The 20442-nt window shown below is 40.9% G+C and overlaps 2 protein-coding genes across 7 annotated transcripts in view; one reads left to right on the plus strand and one right to left on the minus strand.

Moving 5' to 3' along the window:
- Positions 1 to 282: 282 nt before the first annotated feature.
- The window catches only part of LOC131136654 (transcription factor PU.1-like), a 66413-nt gene continuing 46253 nt past the window's right edge, over positions 283 to 20442 (minus strand). For 2 of the 6 annotated variants that reach the window (XM_058083785.1, XM_058083784.1), the window contains exons 2-7: positions 18383 to 18557; positions 6818 to 6911; positions 3471 to 3631; positions 3281 to 3315; positions 1241 to 1549; positions 283 to 1129 (exon numbers count right to left, since the gene is read on the minus strand). In XM_058083785.1, coding sequence (XP_057939768.1) covers positions 626 to 1129; positions 1241 to 1549; positions 3281 to 3301 — 834 coding nt within the window. In that variant the 5' untranslated portion in view covers positions 3302 to 3315; positions 3471 to 3631; positions 6818 to 6911; positions 18383 to 18557 and the 3' untranslated portion in view covers positions 283 to 625. Of the gene's footprint in view, positions 1130 to 1240; positions 1550 to 3280; positions 3632 to 6817; positions 6912 to 18382; positions 18558 to 20442 lie in introns of all 6 variants that reach the window. The other 4 variants (XM_058083790.1, XM_058083788.1, XM_058083786.1 and 1 more) reach the window with 4 other exon arrangements.
- Positions 18101 to 20442, plus strand: part of LOC131136629 (leucine-rich repeat-containing G-protein coupled receptor 6-like) — a 47942-nt gene continuing 45600 nt past the window's right edge. The window contains exons 1-2 of the mRNA XM_058083716.1: positions 18101 to 18275; positions 18366 to 18650. Coding sequence (XP_057939699.1) covers positions 18409 to 18650 — 242 coding nt within the window. The 5' untranslated portion in view covers positions 18101 to 18275; positions 18366 to 18408. The remainder of the gene's footprint in view (positions 18276 to 18365; positions 18651 to 20442) is intronic.

Raw genomic sequence — 20442 nt, forward strand, 5'->3', positions numbered from 1 at the left:
TGTCCGCTATCTCGTGGTTTAAAGTATAAACTATGATTATGATGTTAAATTAAGCAATTTTGCTTTGGCGCATATAATTATTGGGTAGGTTATTTTTTTTCCTCAATGTTTTGGTGCCGCCTAGCGGCTGCTGTGCTCTTAGCATTAGCCTGCATGCTAGTAGCAGTTTATGTTTAGAAGTTTAAGTTCAAGAGACAGGAAATAAAACATGAAAAATGACAGGATAGTTTGAAAATATTTAATATTCTGATTCTTATTACAAAAAAAAAAATATTAGGCACACACATAGATCTTGTGACAACATTTTAAATACAAAAATTGGGTCAAAAGCTGCACACGCAAACACAAAACATATCAGATTAAAAGAAGTTCCACTTATAAAGTAGATCTGGCAACAACCTATCAGATTTACATTTGTACCTGACTTTATTTGTCTCTAAAATACTCAGTATTTGTTTTTTTTCTGTTAAAAAAATTCAAAAATTTGAACATAATTGGTTAAAAAACATGTCTGCCATCCAGTAAAACATCTTCGCAGCTAATGGCAACTAATTGCCACTATAAAATAAACTTTACTAGTTTATTTTGAAAGGTCATTTCCAGTCACGTGACTCCATCCTGCTTCCTACATTGCGTTTGAGTCTCCTTGTAAGCCTCTTAGCGTCTTCTCATCAAAACGATATGTCAGTTTCCTTTTCACCTTCTGGATCTCGCCCGTGCGCGAGTAATTCCTCAGCGCCCGCGCCATTTTCTGATACGTCATCGTCTTACGGTTCCCCTTACGGCGCCCCCATATCTCCGCCAGGTGCTCTTTGTTTTGGGAGGAGAACTGAAAGGTGCCCGAGGAGGACTGGACCCACCAGATGCAGCTTCGCATCAACGGGGTTTGGAGCATCTCAAACAGGAACTGGAACAAACGCTCCTTACGTTTTCCTGCGAAAGAGGAAATAACGACGGATAAATTACGGTGATTTTTTTTTGCAAAGTGATCGTAAATCGTACCTGACATCGGAGCAAGAAGTAAGTCCTTGTTGGGTCGGTTTTCACTAGAAGAGGATGGGGAAGCGGCATCGTGGTATTCCTGGCACTGGGAGTCCAAGTCAATGCATTTGGAATATGTGCCGTTATTCTGGAATAAACGTACATAAGCATCGATACTGGCTAAGAAGATTCCGTTTTGGTTGGGTAGATATTGGAACTGGACAGAAAAATCCAATGTCAGTGAAAAATTGGGACTTACCCACTGGTTCGGATGGGAACACAGCCAGGTTGGGTCATATTCCGTATTCCCGCCGCAGTGCCATTCCTCGGCATACTGACCACACCAGTTATTGTCTAGTCCTGGGATCCCGGTGCCGTGATGGGAGTCCGCATGTTGCATCTCGGCGGTTAGACGTGACGTGCATCCGTGTGCAGGCTGGACCTCCAGCGAATGTTCCTGTAGATATTCCTCAATTACCTCCAGGTCCACCTCGGGGCAGGAAGAGGGTGCCGCTACGTTCCAGAATCCCCGTCCGCCAGCGAGCCGGACTTCCGTCACATAAGTCATCTGCATCATAATCCAATCCAATCCACTTTATTTATATAACACAACAGGTGGCACGGTGGTCGAGTGGTCAGCGCGCAGACCTCACAGCTAAGAGACCAGGGTTCAATTCCACACTCGGTCATCTCTGTGTGGAGTTTGCATGTTCTCCCCGTCTATGGTTTCCTCCCACATTCCAAAAAAAAAAACATGCTAGGTTAATTAGCGACTCCAAATTGTCCATAGCTATGAATGTGAGTGTGAATGGTTGTTTGTCTATATGTGCCCTGTGATTGGCTGGCCACCAGTCCAGGGTGTCCCCCAGCATCTCGCCCGAAGACAGCTGGGATAGGCTCCAGCACCCCTCGTGAGGAAAAGCAGTAGAAAATGAATGAGTGAATTTTATAAACAGAGTTTCCAAGTAAAATAAAAAGTAAAAATCCCAAACTAAAATATCATTTAAGAAATAAAATAGTAAAATAGATATTAAAATATTAAAAATAAGAAGCTAATCAATAAAAAATATAAGAAATAAAAACAATAAAAATAAATAATAATAATAATAAGTGTAATAAATAATACAAGTGGGTTTTAAGACGAGACTTAAAGCTTTCGAGGCTTGGTCCCCCCTGGTCTTAAGTCTCGTCTTGGGCACCCCAAGTTGGAGCTGGTCCTCGGACCTTAGTGACCGCGCTGGAGACTAAATTTAGATGAGGTCCGAAAGATGTATTTGGGGTCCAGCCCATTCAACGCCTTAAAAACAAACAATAAAATCTTAAAATCAATCCTAAAGCGAAACAGGCAACTGATTCAGGGAGGCCATAATTGGGGTGATGTGCTCCCCCTTTTTGGTTCCTTAGAGTTCTGGACTAACCGTAAGAGAGACTTTTGGCTAATTCCAGACTAAAGTGCATTGACTTGCTCAAAGTGTCGCAAAGATGAAAAAGATTTAATTTTAGATAAAAGCAGAAGATGATAAAAACAAGATTTTATAACTGCATTAATTTGTTTAAATTATTTATTTTTATTTTTTATTTTTTATTTTATTATTATTTATATTTATTATTATTTATTCGGAATTATTTAAATTATTTGTACAAAGTACTGTTTACGCTGTACATTGTTCATATTTGATGTAATCTATTTATTATTTATTATTTATTATTTATTATTTATTATTTATTATTTATTATTTATTATTTATTATTTATTATTTATTATTTATTATTTATTATTTATTATTACACGGGAGCCAGGCAATTCGTTGCCAATTATTTATTATTTATTATTTATTATTTATTATTTATTATTTATTATTTATTATTTATTATTTATTATTTATTATTTATTATTTATTATTTATTATTACACGGGAGCCATTTCGTTGGCAATTTCACTGCTGTGTTATTGTGCGATGACAATAAAGAAAGTCCATGTCTACGTCTTTATCGAGTTTAAAGAAAATAAAAATCATATGCATCACTGATTACAAATTATTATTATTATCCACGTTAGCATCATTTGAATATATTCTGTTACATTCACAATTTGCATCAAGTTTGTTTTCTTAGTGGACATATGCCAGCCATAAACACTGGAACTACGCGTGTTGCAATTTGACTATCAAATGTATGCCAATAATAAAATAATAAAAGTCTGAATAATGACGTTTCATACAAAAAAATATCTACTAAAAATAACTACTACACAGTAAAAAAAAAAACAAACCTAAAAACATCTGAAATCATAACTCACCGTTTCCATATCTGCCAACATAATATAAGGTAAACCTGGGAAAAGAAAAAAAAAATTGACATCAAATTTAGTCTGTGACTGATTGACAGCGATAGAAGAGAACACCCACCCGTACCTTATGAAATGTCCCTCGCCGTCTCGTGAGCGCCTGAGGCATCAAAAAGCCCACCTGAGCGATGCTTTGACTCACCTGTGTGTCGACTCTTTTATAGCCTTGGCAGACGCGTCCGAGCCCATTTGGATGAAAGTGTACATGGAGTGGGTGTGGTTTGACTGACGACTTGATTCAGGTTTGATCAGGAGAAGCGCTGTGGATTCCTGCACTTTCTCCATTCAGCGAAGGCAACCCTGCTAAAAAAAAAAAACAAATGCAAAGAAGTTTGGAGTGGGTTTTTTTTTTTTTAGTTTTGTTCTACACGTTATGTCGATTATCTGATTGGACGGGTAAGTCGGGGTCGTATCTATGAAGGTTTTTTTTTACACCCCCATGATAAAAAACTCAATGACGTCACTAACTTTACAACTTGAAGTTGTCTACGTTTAGTGCACAAATTCATCACATTGAATTATTACCACAAATACGACGCTTCGTGGACGTGGGAGGTCTGTACACTTGTGCCATAACATTAGGTATACATGCCGTTGTCACCAAAAGACCCAAATGTTCTATAATTAACTCCCAAGCAGTCCCGAGGACTTCCAGACTACTGCCGAAACACACGTTCTAATCAAAGCGGTGTATTTGTTGATGTTGGAAAAGTATTTGTATTTGTGTAAAATTTAAAATAGACCCTCCCCTAGAAAAAATAAAATAAAATAAAATAAAATAAAATAAAATAAAATAAAATAAAATAAAATAAAATAAAATAAAATAAAATAAAATAAAATAAAATAAAATAAAAATTGACCAATGTTTTTTTTTTTCATGAATCGACCAATGAACCGGTAAGGAAAAAAAAAATAGCCACAGCCTCATTGATGGCTGAACCAAAATCTAATCCCAAGCAGTCCTGAGGACTTCCAGACTACTGCCGAAACACACGTTCTAATCTCGGTCAAAGTGACTCATATTTTAGGGGTGTGCAAACCAGTGTATTTGTTGATGTTGGAAAAGTATTTGTACGTATTTGAGTAAAATTTAAAATAGACACTCCCCCAGAATAAAATAAAATAAAATAAAATAAAAATACTTGGGAATATTTTTTTTTTTTTCATGAATCCACCAATGAACCGGTAAGGAAAAAAAAAATAGCCACAGCCTCAGTGATGGCTGAACCAAAATCTAATCCCAAGCAGTCCTGAGGACTTCCAGACTACTGCCGAAACACACGTTCTAATCTCGGTCAAAGTGACTCATATTTTAGGGGTGTGCAAACCAGTGTATTTGTTCATGTTGGAAAAGTATTTGTACGTATTTGAGTAAAATTTAAAATAGACCCTCCCCCAGAAATAAAATAAAATAAAATAAAATAAAATAAAATAAAATAAAATAAAATAAAATAAAATAAAATAAAATAAAATAAAATAAAATAAAATAAAATAACATAAAATAACATAAAATAAAATAAAATGGACTTCTGTTTCTGTCCAGCCTCTCAATGTTTGATGTACTTTTGTTGAGAAAATATCAAATATTTCTTCCACCATACCCAGTGTAAAATCAATCAACCAATATTAATTCCATTCACTGGATGAAGAACTTTTGCCAAGAATAGAGAAGTATCCGCTTGTCCGTGCCTCTTTGTGTGTTTCTAATGACAAGGGTCGAATGTCACTTTGGCTTTATCACCTTGTTTGACTGCTCCAGGTGCAAATAAGTTATACCAACTTTAACCGTCACTCAGTTCACTGCAGCACTCAGGGTTTTTCCAAACATGTTTTGCAAGCTTCCAAAGATTTCCAGTAAACAACCTTGATTTCCTGCAGTAGCATAAATCATGTAGAATACAATCCAGGGTTTGAGTGATAAAAGAAGCCGTGTGGCGTCGCTGCAGTTTTAGCGCTTGTCAGTCAAGTAGTTTATTCACGTAATGAAAATTCGGGGACAGAGCGAAACAGTCTGTGTCACATGTTCATGTTCATAATGATATTGTAATGGCGGCTGAGATATTCAGTTGGACATTTATTTGTAACAGCAGCATACAGCACTTACTGCCTTGCTAACCAGCATGCTGAACCTGACTGCCCCCTAGAGCTCACACATGAAACAGCAGCTTGGAACAACACAATATACCCCATGCTACAATATTTGATTTGTTTTTGGTTCAGCCATCGATGAGGTTGTGGCTGTTATTATTATTATTTTTTCCTTACAGGTTCATTGGTGGATTAATGAAAAAAAAATATTTTTTATTTTATTTTATTTTATTTTATTTTATGAGGGGTATTTAAAATTTTACAAATACAATACAATACAAATACAAATACTTTTCCAACATGAACAAATACACTGCTTTGCACACCCCTAAAGTATGAGTCACTCTGACGGGGATTAGAACGTGTGTTTCGGCAGTAGTCTGGAAGTCCTCAGTACCGCTTGGGAGTTAATTATAGAACATTCGGGTCTTTGTCGATTGGTGACAATGGCATGTATACCTAATGTGCACCTCCACTAAGTGTCGGATCTGTGGTAATAATTAAATTAAATTAAATTAAATTAAATTAAATTAAATTAAATTAAATTAAATTAAATTAAATTAAATTAAATTAAATTAAATTAAATTAAATTAAATTAAATTAAATTAAATTTAAATTTAATTTAATTTAATTTATATTTTATTTGTATTTTAATTTTATTTATTTTTATTTTGGCCATCATCCACAATCTTTGAATCCATGAACACACATCTCTCTTTTCTGTGCATTCTAAAGATATAAAATCAGCTAAAAAGAGACAGCTAATTAATGCACATAATGGGACACACCTATTCCTGCTATCAAATGGGATCTAATATTCCCATTTTTCGGCCCTTTGTATTAAGTTGTGGACTCCTCTAGAGCAGCTACACACAATAACCGCTGCAGAAAGCTTTCTAGATCTTCCAGTTTGTGTGTCTTATCTTTTTGTGTGCGAGTGAGCATAAGAGATTTAATGGGCAGTCCTTTAACGGACTCACGGCGACGGCTTTTGGCGCCCACGCCCACCCACGACTTGAAAAGCCTCCGAGTGGACTTGATCAAGTGTCGGTGTGTGTGTGTGTGTGTGTGTGTGTCCAGGTGTGGCGGGTTATCAGTTATAGCCAAACTCCCGAGATTAGCGAGCATACGCAAATCACCTGTATGTGTGCAGCTTACTGGGAATTCCCCACTAGCTAAGACAAAAAAAAAAAAAAAAAAAAGACAGTGTGCAAATTTATAGCGTGCGTTTGTGTGTGTAAATTGGCAAAAAAAAAAACGCCCCCCCCCCCCCATCTTGGAGAAAGAACCGAATAGAGGCCAGCAGAGTCCAGTGCATAAGCACTCATGACAGTTGGCCATGTTGCCGTGTCGGTAATACAATATCGTCATAGAGCAGAGACACGGATGCGTATGCAAAACCTGTGGTTGGTCTCCAAATATCGGCGCCTCTCGACTGCCATCGTTGTTCCTATTGGGAAGTCACTGGCTGTCGCCAAATTATAAGAAACAGCAACTGAAAAAGAAACCAAAAACAATGGCATTATTAAGATTTATTAAGTTTCTTTACTTTATTTGCGTTTTATTTAACCTACAAATTAACCTGACTCTGTATTGTAATTATTTCATAGATATGAGCTGTTAGAAGTTGCAAACATGGCAATAAACATAACTATGGAATCAAACTATGGGATGGATTGAGTAAAGTCATATCACCTCGTACTTTGGTATGTGATAAAAATTAAATAAAAATAAAAATAAAAATGATTAAATGTCATAATTATCAAAAAGAATGTCATATTTATGAAGTAAGAAGTCAAAATGATGAGAAAAAATTCAAAATGACGTGAAAAATAAAAATAAAAATAAAAATAAAAATAAAAATAAAAATAAAAATAAAAATAAAAATAAAAATAAAAATAAAAATAAAATTAAATAAAAATAAAAATAAAAATAAAAATACAAATAAATTAAAAAAATAATAAAGTAAAAAAAAAAACAAATTATATTAGGAAAGCAGGAAGTGAACAAATGTAACAGTTACTGATTGTAACCAGTTCCACATTTTTGGACATGTGGAACTGGGAACTGATTATTTAATGCACTCAATTGTAATCTGATCCATACGAAAATTAAAAAAAAAAAAAAATACATTTAAATTTTTTTTTTTTAATTATAAAAAACAAAACAAAAAAACCCTTAAACTGTATTATGGAAAGCAGGAAGTGAACAAATGTAACAGTTACTGATTGTAAAAGTACCAGATGGAGGGGTAGGATTTAATAAGCTTTGCTTCTTCCTACTCCTTTTGGACATGTGGAACTGGGAACTGATTATGGGATGCATTCAATTGTAATCTGATCCGTACCAAAATAAAAATAAAAAATAAAATAAAAAAATAATAATAAAAATTAAAAAAAATAATTAAAATAAAAAATATTAGGAAATATATATATATATATATATATATATATATATATATATATATGTATATGTATATTAGGGAAAAAAACAAAACAAAAAAACCTTAAACTGTATTATAGAAAGCAGGAAGTGAACAAATGTAACAGTTACTGATTGTAAAAGTACCAGATGGAGGGGTAGGATTTAATAAGCTTTGCTTCTTCCTACTCCTTTTGGACATGTGGAACTGGGAACTGATTATGGGATGCACTCAATTGGAATCTGATGCATCAAGTGTACCTAATGTTACGGCCGGTCAATAAGACCTACAATATTTACAGTCAAATTACAGTCACAATGAGTAATAACGTTCTGATAAAACTGCACATTCTCAGGCAAACACTGTACACGCATGGTGAGACTGATATCGGTTATAATTTACTGCGATTATTTCAGCTGCTTGTGTGTAAGACCAGGAGAGGAGCGGTAAAACGATCTCCAGTACAGCCTACATAATTCATATGGGAATGCCGAAGATAAGAAATGGGATTGGGAACTGGTGGGACCGTGCATTCCCACGGAACGTTATTAGGGTCCTTGGGTAGGCAGCCTTATAATCTGTGGTCTCAATAAACACTCATAAACCACACGGACCGCCACGCAGGCCCGTACGCACACCTTATCGGAATAACACACAAACTGGAGCAAAGCTAGCACATAAATCATCGCCTTTGCAGCGAGATAAGAGAAAGGACAGTCGGTCATTGCGAGGGAGTGAAGTGTCAAGCGTTATGTGGAACAACTCCATATTTTGGGGGCTTTTAGGCGGCAATTTGTGCAATTTAAGGAGTTTCCAGTGGTGACAGGTTGAATTTGTACTTCATATATCGTCACAAAGAACAACAATATGAGACACGCAATAACGTGGCTTCCTCTTTTGAAAAAGGTTTGTGGAATTTTTGAATGAATATTTGAAATATTTGAAACCCACTTATGGAAGGTTGGGGTAGTAACACACACACAAAAAAATCTTAGAATGTATAAAAGGTAAGTTAAAAATTTGATATGAGAGCAAAAACATGTTTTTTTAAGGAATACCTGGAATATGAAATGATAAAAAAATTTCATTACGAAGATATTTCAAGAAAACAACCTGACCGGGTCATTTTTGACCCACTTATGGAAGGATGGGGTAGTAACACAACAACAAAAAATTCTTAAAATGTATAAAAGGTAACTTAAAAATTTGATATGATAGCAAAAACATGTTTTTTTTAAGGAATACCTGGAATATGAAATGATTAAAAAAAATTAATTACAAAGATATTTCTAGAAAACAATTTGACCGGGTCATTTTTGACCCAAAAAATGATGGGGTAGTAACACAACAACAAAAATTTCTTAAAAATGTGAATGGCATGATATCAAAATCATGTTTTTTTTTTTTTTTAGGAATACCTGGAATATGAAATGATAACAAATTTATTTCAAGAAAACAACCTGACCGGGTCATTTTTGACCCACTTATGCATCTAAGGGTTCATGACAATTGTCACGATTTTAATAAAAGGAACCATCGGCAAGGCTGCACGGTGGAAAAGTGGTTAGAATGTTTTGCCACACAGTCATGAGATCTGGAAGAGCTGGGTTTGAATCTCTGTTTCTCCAGATCAGGACAGAAACAGACTACAAGGACTCATTATTACTACTGCAGGAAGGAGAAATCAATGTTGACGCTGTTCTGTTTTACACCAGAAGATGGCGACATTTCGCCACTTAGTGTACTTCTGATGTTAAAATCCAGAAACCTGGAGGTACATTTTCCGGTCTTTTTGTGCACCCAAAGTTACACGTTTGTTGGGCATTTGTCAAAATGTGAAGATGACAATTCTGTAGCTAATATGAAGCTTTTGTCTGCTTCTTCTTCTGTCTGTATATGCATGGACAAACTCAATGGAGACAATCCAGTACTTTGAGTCAATGTTAACATTCCTCATCTGTCTGCATCCATTCTGACATGGCCGATGCTATCATACTGAAAGTGGGTACGCTAACAAAAGCCACGCACGTTTTGTCACAAGCTTGCACGAACATACATGCTATTCATGATCATATGGCATCCGTGCAACTGAGTCTGCTCAATCAACTTGTTGCAGATCCTCCGACTTTGACGTTCACAAGTGCAAACACATACCTACACCTATAAAGTCACCCAAAACCACACACACACACACACACACACGCCTACAGCGCCAGTGGCGTCTGAGAATAGCATCAAACAGAGTGAAGCGTCTGTCCTGAGTGAGGTGCAAGCGTAGACCTGTCGGCTTTGTTAAAGTACTTAATCATATTAAACCTCAAATCACGATATCACCAAAGAGACATCAAATACATCGAGGATCAAAACACTAAGATACTCAGGCCGCAAGTAAAGAAGCGAAGAAAAACAGTCGGACATCAGATCTTATAACATCAGATTCGGATATACAATGTTTGGTCAATAGTACATTAAGCTAGGAGTCCATGGGCCGGCGCCAGTTGGTGCCAGTTGGTGCCAGTTGGTGCCAAACATTATGTGATTGGTGCGTCGTGGCTCGATGTGGTGCCGAATTTCCACTATGCGCCAATCACATAATCTTTGGCGCCAACTGGCACCGGCCCAGTGGATTCCTAGCATCATTGGCGCAACTTGGCTCGCACCATTGCATTCCAGTGGATTCCAATAGGCGGCTTGTATTTTGCAACATTTGGTTCCACTTGGTGGACACCAAGATTTGAAACATTTTGAACAACATTTTCTTGCCGACAAACTCAATTTTTGCCGCCCTTACGGGCCACCACGAGCCAGTTTGAGCCACCGCACGCCACTAGGTGCTGGCTCAGTGGACTCAAAGCATCATTGGCGCAACTTGGCTCGCGCCATTACATTCCAGTGGATTCCAATTGGTTCCATTTGGTGACACAAAGATTTTATGAACATTTAGTAAACAACATTTTCTTGCCGCCAAACTGAATTTTTGCCGCCGTTACGGGCCACCACGAGCCAGTTTGAGCCACTGCATGCCACTAGGTGCCTTATTGGCGACACTAGGCGCCACAGCAAATTGCATTGGTGTGAACTGGCACCGACTGGCACCGGCCCAGTGGACTCCTAGCATCATTGGCGCAACTTGGCTCGCGCCATTACATTCCAGTGGATTCCATTTGGTTCCACTTGGTGACACAAAGATTTTATTTATTTATTTATTTTCAAAATATTTAAAGATTTTTAAATTTTATTTCAATTTATGAACATTTCAAAATGTTTAAAAATCTTTAAAATTTTCTTGGGCTGCACGGTGATCGAGTGGTTAGCGCGCAGACCTCACAGCTAGGAGACCCGAGTTCAATTCCACCCTTGGCCATCTCTGTGTGGAGTTTGCATGTTCTCCCCGTGCATGCGTGGGTTTTCTCCGGGTACTCCGGTTTCCTCCCACATTCCAAAAACATGCTAGGTTAATTAGCCACTCCAAATTGTCCATAGGTATGAATGTGAGTGTGAATGGTTGTTTGTCTATGTGTGCCCTGTGATTGGCTGGCCACCAGTCCAGGGTGTACCCTGCCTCTATCCCGAAGATAGCTGGGATAGGCTCCAGCACCCCCCCGAGACCCTTGTGAGGATAAGCGGAAGAAAATGAATGAATGAATGAAACTAAATTTTTGCCGCCGTTACGGGCCACTGCACGCCACTAGGCACCTTATTGGTGCCACTAGGCGCCACAGCAAATTGCATTGGCACAAATTGGCACCAACTGGCACCAGCTGGCACCGGCCCAGTGAACTGCATCTGTGTGCAACTTGACAGGACAGTACTTTATGGAATAACCGTCTTGTTGTCCGATTCCAAAAGAACAATTCTGGAATTTGACATCGCGGACTCGACGGGCCCCCAGTTGAGGTGATGATTTCAACACTTTGGCCTGTGACGGAGTGGAGCGCCTTACTGAACTCCATGACTAATCACATCTCTGGGGGGGGGGGGGGGGGCGCTATTGTTGCAATCCCACTCACCAGCAAACCCCTCGTCCATCCCCTTACCTCATCCCCCTTTGACCCCACCTTCTTTTTTTTTTTTTTTTCCTTTGTACTGTGAGATGCAGGGAGGAAGAGAGTGACGGGGGGGGGGGTGGAAGGAGAAGAATCTTTTGTTGCCTTTCAGGTGGTTTCCCATGAAAAGCCGGAGTACACACCTGCCGCCGCCAGAAAAGCAGCGTCTCGCTTTCTTCCGCTCAACACACACACACACACACACACACACACACACACACAAACACACACACACACAAGGTTGCCCTTCAGGTGCGCCACCAGAGCCCTGCCATGCACAAATACAGAAACAAGGCATCTGACATGCATCAACATTAGCGTATGGATGGGCGGGACAAATGAAATGGACGATGGGGTGGAGCAGACGACACGGGTGAGGAGGGGGGGGGGGTGACCCCGCTGAATGGGCGGCTGCCAGGGGCTCAGGTAGCTAGCTCGGTGTGTGTTATTCCAAGCAAGAGTGTTCTCCGGTTAGTGTCAGATGTCAGGTAGCTACTTGTCTTCGCGGCTTCCAGGCTGCCGTTGCCTTGGATAATGTTTACAGTTAGCGTAGCGCAGATGAGGAGGACGCGAGGGGAGGGCGGGGCCGAGCGCTTTGATCTGATGGAGACTATTTGATGTGCGTGAGAGACGATGTGAAAGAGACGAGTAGAAAATGACAGCACTGTGCGTTGTTGACAATGGCGCTTTATGAAGTCTGCATGCATTCAAAGGAATTTGTTTTGGCATAAACCATAAACTTTTTTTTGTGACTGGCAATTAAAAAATTAAAAAAAAAATTTTTTATAAAAAAATTAATAAAAACATATGCATATATAAGCAAATTGTACGCATTATTGACCCAAATAGGTCACTAAATGTCAGGAAGATTTTATTAATGAAACAATGGCATCAGTACATCAGTACATCAGACATAAACCAGAAATGGGCGTGGCTTAATCATAATAGGCGGGGCTTACATCTGAACATTATTTGAAGTCCGAAATTGAAGTCGCTAAATGTATTGTTTATAATTCAGCTATATGTGTAACTGTGTATGTGTGACTCCGTGACTGATGCACGATCGTGCCCACTGGTGACTTTATTCTTTTATTATTTTTAATAATAAATAAAAAGTTGGTGATTCATGCAAACACACAAATAATTTGTGGGATTATCTTGTCTTGTTGACAGTATTTTTCTCAAAATTACTCCATTCAGTACTTTAAACAGACTTCCAACTGACGCCAAACCAACCAAAGCAAGCAGACCGTCTGTGACTGATGCACGATCGTGCCCACTGGTGTGTATTTTATGAAACAGAATTGCAAGCTGCATATGCCCCTCTCAATACGTTTAGAGGCCGGGACAAGAAGCCCATCGTAGCCGCTATATGTGTACTGTGTATGTGTGTACGTGACCCTTGAGACTTTATTCTTTTATTATATTTAATAAACTGCGTGAAGTTGGTGATTCATGCAAACAGAGAAATAATTTGTGGGATTATCAGTCTTGTTGACTGTATTTTTTTCAAAAGCACTGCGTTCGGTACAATAAACAGACTTCCAACTGACGCCAAACCAACAAAAGCAAGCAGACAGTCAGTGACTGATGCACGATCGTGCCCAATGGTGTGTATTTCTCTATAGATTGAGAGGCCGGGACAAGAAGCCCAGCGCAGCCGCTATATGTGTTCGGTACAATAAACAGATCTCCAACTGACGCCAAACCAAATCTGTGACTGATGCACGACCGTGCCCAGTGTGTGGGGGGTTGCACCTTGGAATTGGTGTGGAAACCGGGAAGGTGGAGACTTCACCATATGATGCCATGAAGCCCAGCTGATCAGGTCAAGGTCAAGGTCAAGGTCGGCCCTCATACATTAATTCATTCATTCATTTTCTACCTCTTATCCTCATGATGGTTGCGGGGGGTGCTGGAGCCTATCTCAGCTGTCTTCGGGCAAGAGAGGCGGGGTACACCCTGGACTGGTGGCCAGCCAATCACAGGGCACATATAGACAAACAACCATTCTTTTCATACGTATGTCTATGTACCTCAAACGCACCATACTAAACAACATGATTAATTCATTGACTACAAAAAGCAAAATCTATATGTTGGAAAAACAAGGAAAAGCGGCAACAATCAGAACGAGAAAGACAGAAACAAGACCGTGAGGCAGGCAGAAGACCAGACATGTAGCTTTTACAGTGTATGTTGTGTGTGTGTGTGTGTTCATAAAAGAGCTTGCCCCCGGGGGCCAGACAATTAAAGAACGTTTAAAAGATGACAGAGCTCTGCGAACAGGAAGGAGAAAGGCGGCGAGTGCAGGGAGTGGGCGAGTTTGAAGGTGGATGAAGTTCGAATGTGTGTGTGTGTGTGTGTGTGTGTGTGTGTGTGTGTGCAAAGGATCGTGCATGTGTATGCAAAGGTTCTCCTTTGAACTGTCAGTACATACGTTCAAAGGGTTTTGCAGGAAAAACAGCGCACACATAAAGCACCACTTGATACCGCCGTGCACAACATATTTAAAATGACAATGGACAGAGGTTAGCAAAAACAGACATTCCATTACAAAGCAGAAGAAAAGAGAGAGCGAGGGAGTGGGAGAGAGAGAGAGAGAGAGAGAGAGAGAGCATGAGAGAGACTATGTGAAGAACGGCTCTGAAAGAGGTTTTGTAGGACCATAACAAAGGCCCCTCAGAAAACACAGTGACATAGGAATGTTAATTAATTAATGAGAAACTATTGAGCCCACAGAGAACGGTGGCGAAAGAAAGACGGAAAGATGGAGTGGCAGGGAGACAGGAAGAACTTTCAAAGGAGGAAAAGTTATTTCAATATGTAGTTTTTGGAAATACAAGAAAAAAAAAATTGAAAAATAGCTTAAACCAACACAGTTCTGAGGGAATTACGTTGTTTTTTAGTGATGCTAGGAAACGTAAAAATGATCCTATCCATCCTGGTCACTCCCATAAGAACTTCAGCATCCTCATCTCTGCTACCTCCACTTCCCAACCATCTCAGTCTGGCCTCTCTGACTTGATCTCCAAGGCCTCGAACATGTAATGTCACTCTGATGTACTCGTTCCTGATCCTATCCATCCTGGTCACTCCCAACGAGAACCTTAGTATCCTCGTCTCTGCTACCTCCACGTCCCAACCATGTCAGTCCGGCCTCTCTGACTTGATCTCCAAGGCCTCTAACATGTAATGTTCCTCTCATGTACTCATTCCTGATCCTATCTATCCTGGTCACTCCCAACGAGAACCTTAGTATCCTCGTCTCTGCTACCTCTACTTCCCAACCATGTCAGTCCGGCCTCTCTGACTTGATCTCCAAGGCCTCTAACATGTAATGTCCCTCTGATGTAGTCGTTCCTGATCCTATCCATCCTGGTCACTCCCATAAGAACTTCAGCATCCTCATCTCTGCTACCTCCACTTCCCAACCATGTCAGTCTAGCCTCTCTGACTTGATCTCCAAGGCCTCTAACATGTAATGTTCCTCTCATGTACTCGTTCCTGATCCTATCCATCCTGGTCACTCCCAACGAGAACCTTAGTATCCTCGTCTCTGCTACCTCCACTTCCCAACCATCTCAGTCCGGCCTCTCTGACTTGATCTCCAAGGCCTCTAACATGTAATGTTCCTCTCATGTACTCGTTCCTGATCCTATCCATCCTGGTCACTCCGAACGAGAACCTTAGTATCCTCATCTCTGCTACCTCCACTTCCCAACCATGTCAGTCTGGCCTCTCTGACTTGATCGCCAAGACCTCTAACATGTAATGTCCCTCCGATGTACTCGTTCCTGATCCTATCCATCCTGGTCACTCCCATAAGAACTTCAGCATCCTCATCTCTGCTACCTCCACTTCCCAACCATGTCAGTCTGGCCTCTCTGACTTGATCTCCAAGGCCTCTAACATGTAATGTTCCTCTCATGTACTCGTTCCTGATCCTATCCATCCTGGTCACTCCCAACGAGAACCTTAGTATCCTCATCTCTGCTACCTCCACTTCCCAACCATGTCAGTCCGGCCTCTCTGACTTGATCTCCAAGGCCTCTAACATGTAATGTCCCTCTGATGTACTCGTTCCTGATCCTATCTATCCTGGTCACTCCCAACGAGAACCTTAGTATCCTCGTCTCTGCTACCTCCACGTCCCAACCATCTCAGTCCGGCCTCTCTGACTTGATCTCCAAGGCCTCTAACATGTAATGTTCCTCTCATGTACTCGTTCCTGATCCTATCTATCCTGGTCACTCCCAACGAGAACCTTAGTATCCTCGTCTCTGCTACCTCCACGTCCCAACCATCTCAGTCCGGCCTCTCTGACTTGATCTCCAAGGCCTCTAACATGTAATGTTCCTCTCATGTACTCATTCCTGATCCTATCTATCCTGGTCACTCCCAACGAGAACCTTAGTATCCTCATCTCTGCTACCTCCACTTCCCAACCATCTCAGTCCTGCCTCTCTGACTTCATCTCCAAGGCCTCTAACATGTAATTTCCCTCTGATGTACTCGTTCCTGATCCTATCCATCCTGGTCACTCCCATAAGAACTTCAGCATCCTCATCTCTGCTACCTCCACTTCCCAACCATGTCAGTCTAGCCTCTCTGACTTGATCTTCAAGGCCTCTAACATGCAATGTCCCTCTGATGTACCCGTTCCCGATCCTATCCATCCTGGTCACTCCCAACGAGAACCTTAGTATCCTCATCTCTGCTACCGCCACTTCCCAACCATGTCAGTCCGGCCTCTCTGACTTGATCTCCAAGACCTCTAACATGTAATGTCCCTCTGATGTACCCGTTCCTGATCCTATCCATCCTGGTCACTCCCATAAGAACTTCAGCATCCTCATCTCTGTTACCTCCACTTCCCAACCATCTCAGTCTGGCCTCTCTGACTTGAACGACAAGGCCTCGAACATGTAATGTCCCTCTGATGTACTCGTTCCTGATCCTATCCATCCTGGTCACTCCCATAAGAACTTCAGCATCCTCATCTCTGCTACCTCCACTTCCCAACCATGTCAGTCTAGCCTCTCTGACTTGATCTTCAAGGCCTCTAACATGCAATGTCCCTCTGATGTACTCGTTCCTGATCCTATCCATCCTGGTCATTATTCCTGGAGAATATCCATCCATTCATTTTCTATGCCGCTTATCCTCATGATAAGCTGGAGTCTATCCCAGCTGTCTTCGGGGTACGAGAGGCGGGGTACACCTTGGACTGGTGGCCAGCCAATCACAGGAAACATATAGACAAACAACCATTCACACTCACATTCATACCTATGGACAATTTGGAGTGGTCAATTAACCTAGCATGTTTTTGGAATGTGGGAGGAAACTGGATTATTATTATTATTATTATTATTATTATTATTATTATTATTATTATGCCATCATTGACATTCAAACCTATGGATAATTTGAGGTTTCCGATTAACCTAACATGTTTTTGGAATGGGGGAGGGAACCGGATACAAACTGCACACAGAGGTGCCAAGCAGGGAATCGAACCCAGGTCTTCCCGATCTCCTGACTGTGTGGCCAACATGCAAACCACTCCTCCACTGTTCGGCCCCGAGGGAGAATATAATTTAGCAAAATAAGCGGTTTATATTTTAAACAACTACATTTTCCCAGCAACATTCCCTGAAGATTTCCATTCCGTGTTTGCGTGAACGCGATCACGACTATCATCATGCGAGTGGACTTTCTGTGAGTCGCCGACAATGCGGCAGCAGAAACCTAAGAAGGTGTGACTTACGAGACGCCGCATTCTGATCATTCTAGCGAAGTAGGGGCGCTCAAGTGTCAGAATTCCAATTTCCTCCAAACAGTCACACTCCGAACCTTTTCATGTATGTAGCTATTACACAACCATCTCGTTTTCCGGACTTTTATGCTCCTTTTTTTTTTTTTTTTTAGCTGTAAATGTTCTCTCACTTCATTCATAAGGTCTCCTCATTTTCTCACATTAAACTGTATCACCCCCCCCCCCCCCCCCCCCAAATCCAAACCCCAGCCCCCCTCCCTATGTCCTTTTTTACTCAAACAGTCATTCTCTTCACAGCAAAATAAAACAGGGGAAAGAGAGGGGAAGAGTTTCAGGAATTGTGGGCCCCTCCCACCTTCTAGAGATGCTCCAGCCCATCCCTAAATTATGGACCAATGAGAGGACCTCATTCCCCACTCGTGCGCTCCTTCTACAATAGGTAAAGAGAGGGAGGCAGAAGGAGAAAGATATATACGAACAAGAGCGAAATAGGCGGACAGAGTGCACTTGTTTTTGGCGAAGGAAATGGATGACAAGCTAACGGGAATACAAAAGAGATGAGAAGAAGTTGTGGAAGTAGCAAGTGTAGACATCTTCCAGAAGAAACAGGTTTGTTAGAGTTATAGCACTAATAATAATAATAAAAATAAAAAAAAACTGAGGAAAACCAGATCATCTGTTCCCCTCATTTGACACAAGGAATATCAGATCCTGACCTTTCCGGTAGTCGGTCCAGGTGCGGATGCAGACAGGTGGACGGTCCGACATGCTGCATGTGCTTCTGATTCTCTGCGTGGCTAACGGAGTTACGGCGTCCGCCCCCGGAGTCTGGACTTATGGTCGGATGCAGAAGAGGCAAGGAGCGGGAATGCCGTGTCCGGCGCTGTGCCACTGTGAACAAAACGGGATCTTGGTCATGGTGGACTGCTCGGAACTGGGACTGTCGTCGGTGCCGAGCGACATCAACCCTCTCGCTACTTATCTGTGAGTAATATCAGCTTGTAAATAATGCAGCGGTTTCTTTATTTATATTGTTATTGGCGGCTTTCTTGAGATCCGCCCGGTAACAGTAGCACATGGCAACAGCTGATTGCACGAGTGACCAGAAATGTTAAAATACTGTCTGTAGTAGTACTATTATATGGAAATACAACATTTGGAGTGTAAACGTTGTTGGGTTTTGCCTGACCACAGATCAGAGATTCAATTAGAATCAGCATTATCTCCTGATCCTATCCATCCTGGTCACTCCCAATGAGAACTTCAGCGTCCTCATCTCTGCTACCTTCAGTTCTGTTGTGTGGATTATATCTTTTTTTTTATGAGATACCAGTCTGTCTAAGACCAGTTTTGGAAGCTAATACAACATTTGGAGTGTAAACGGCGTTGGGACAACAGATCAGGGATTCAATTCGAATTAGCATGGGTTGTGGAAAAGTCAACTTTGGTTTCAAACCTCCTCTTTGGTCTTCTTCTACGCTTTTTACCTGGCAGCTCTGAACGCAGCATCCTTCTACCAATATATTCACTATCTCTATCACTATCTCCTGATCCTATCCATCCTGGTCACTCCCAATAAGAACTTCAGCGTCCTCATCTCTGCTACCTCCAGTTCTGCATGTGTCAACTTTGGTTTCAAACCTCCTCTTTGGTCTTATTCTACGCCTCCTACCTGGCAGCATCCTTTTACTGATGTACCCATTCCTGATCCTATCCATCCTGGTCACTCCCAATAAGAACGTCAGCGTCATTTCTGCTACCTCCAGTTCTGCTCGTGTGGAATATAGGACAAATCGTGGAAAAATATATATTTTTTCTATGAGATACCAGTCTGTCTAGGACCAGTTTTTTATGTTGTATGAAGCCAATACAACATTTGGAGTGTAAACGCTGTTGGGTTTTACCTGACGACAGATCAGGGATTCAATTAGAATTAGCATAAGTTGTGGAAAAGTCAACTTTGGCTCCTCTTTGGTCTTCCTCTACGCCTCCTACCTGGCAGCATCCTTCTACTGATGTACCCGTTCCTGATCCTATCCATCCTGGTCACTCCCAATAAGGATTTTTTTTTTAATGAGATACCAGTCTGTCTAGGACAATACAACAATTGGAGTGTAAACGCCGTTGGGTTTTCCCTGACGACAGATCAGGGATTCAATTCGAATTAGCACGGGTTGTGGTACAAGTACTGTAAATACTATGAAACATGACTATTAGCATTAGATCTCCAGTCTTTCCGATAACGACTATGAGCTATTTTCTCACCTCGCACACTTGGCAGGAGCGTTCGACAGCAATGAGAGCATACGGAATGTGAACGCCGCCAGAACCTTCTTGTACACAAACCTCTAAGGACAGATTAGAAGTACTCCGTGATAACCGATATCGAGGTGATTGAAGTCAAATCAAGGAAACAGTGACAAGTATTACAGAGTTGGGGGTGGGGGGGGCGAATTTAGAGGGAGTAAGGAAAGTTGATGATGTCGGAAAAAAGCAGGAATACAAAGGACATCTACATGAACGATGCCTTAGTCCGCATCTTTGACGGAGGCATCCGATTTCCAGATTTCCGGGTGTTCTGGTGTTGGGGGATCCGGGCCCTACAATGGGCACACAAACACAAGCGATGGCGAAACCGACCTGAGACTTGACTTTGACCGTGACCACACACAAGGACACACAGATCCACTCACGAACGCACACCCCCCCTTGACTACAAACGCAAGAGTAATTGTTCATTTCCCTTCATTACCTAACACTGGAACCGAACCAATTA

The sequence above is a fragment of the Doryrhamphus excisus genome, chromosome 10 (assembly GCF_030265055.1).
Source record: "Doryrhamphus excisus isolate RoL2022-K1 chromosome 10, RoL_Dexc_1.0, whole genome shotgun sequence".
Taxonomy (NCBI): Eukaryota; Metazoa; Chordata; class Actinopteri; order Syngnathiformes; family Syngnathidae; genus Doryrhamphus; species Doryrhamphus excisus.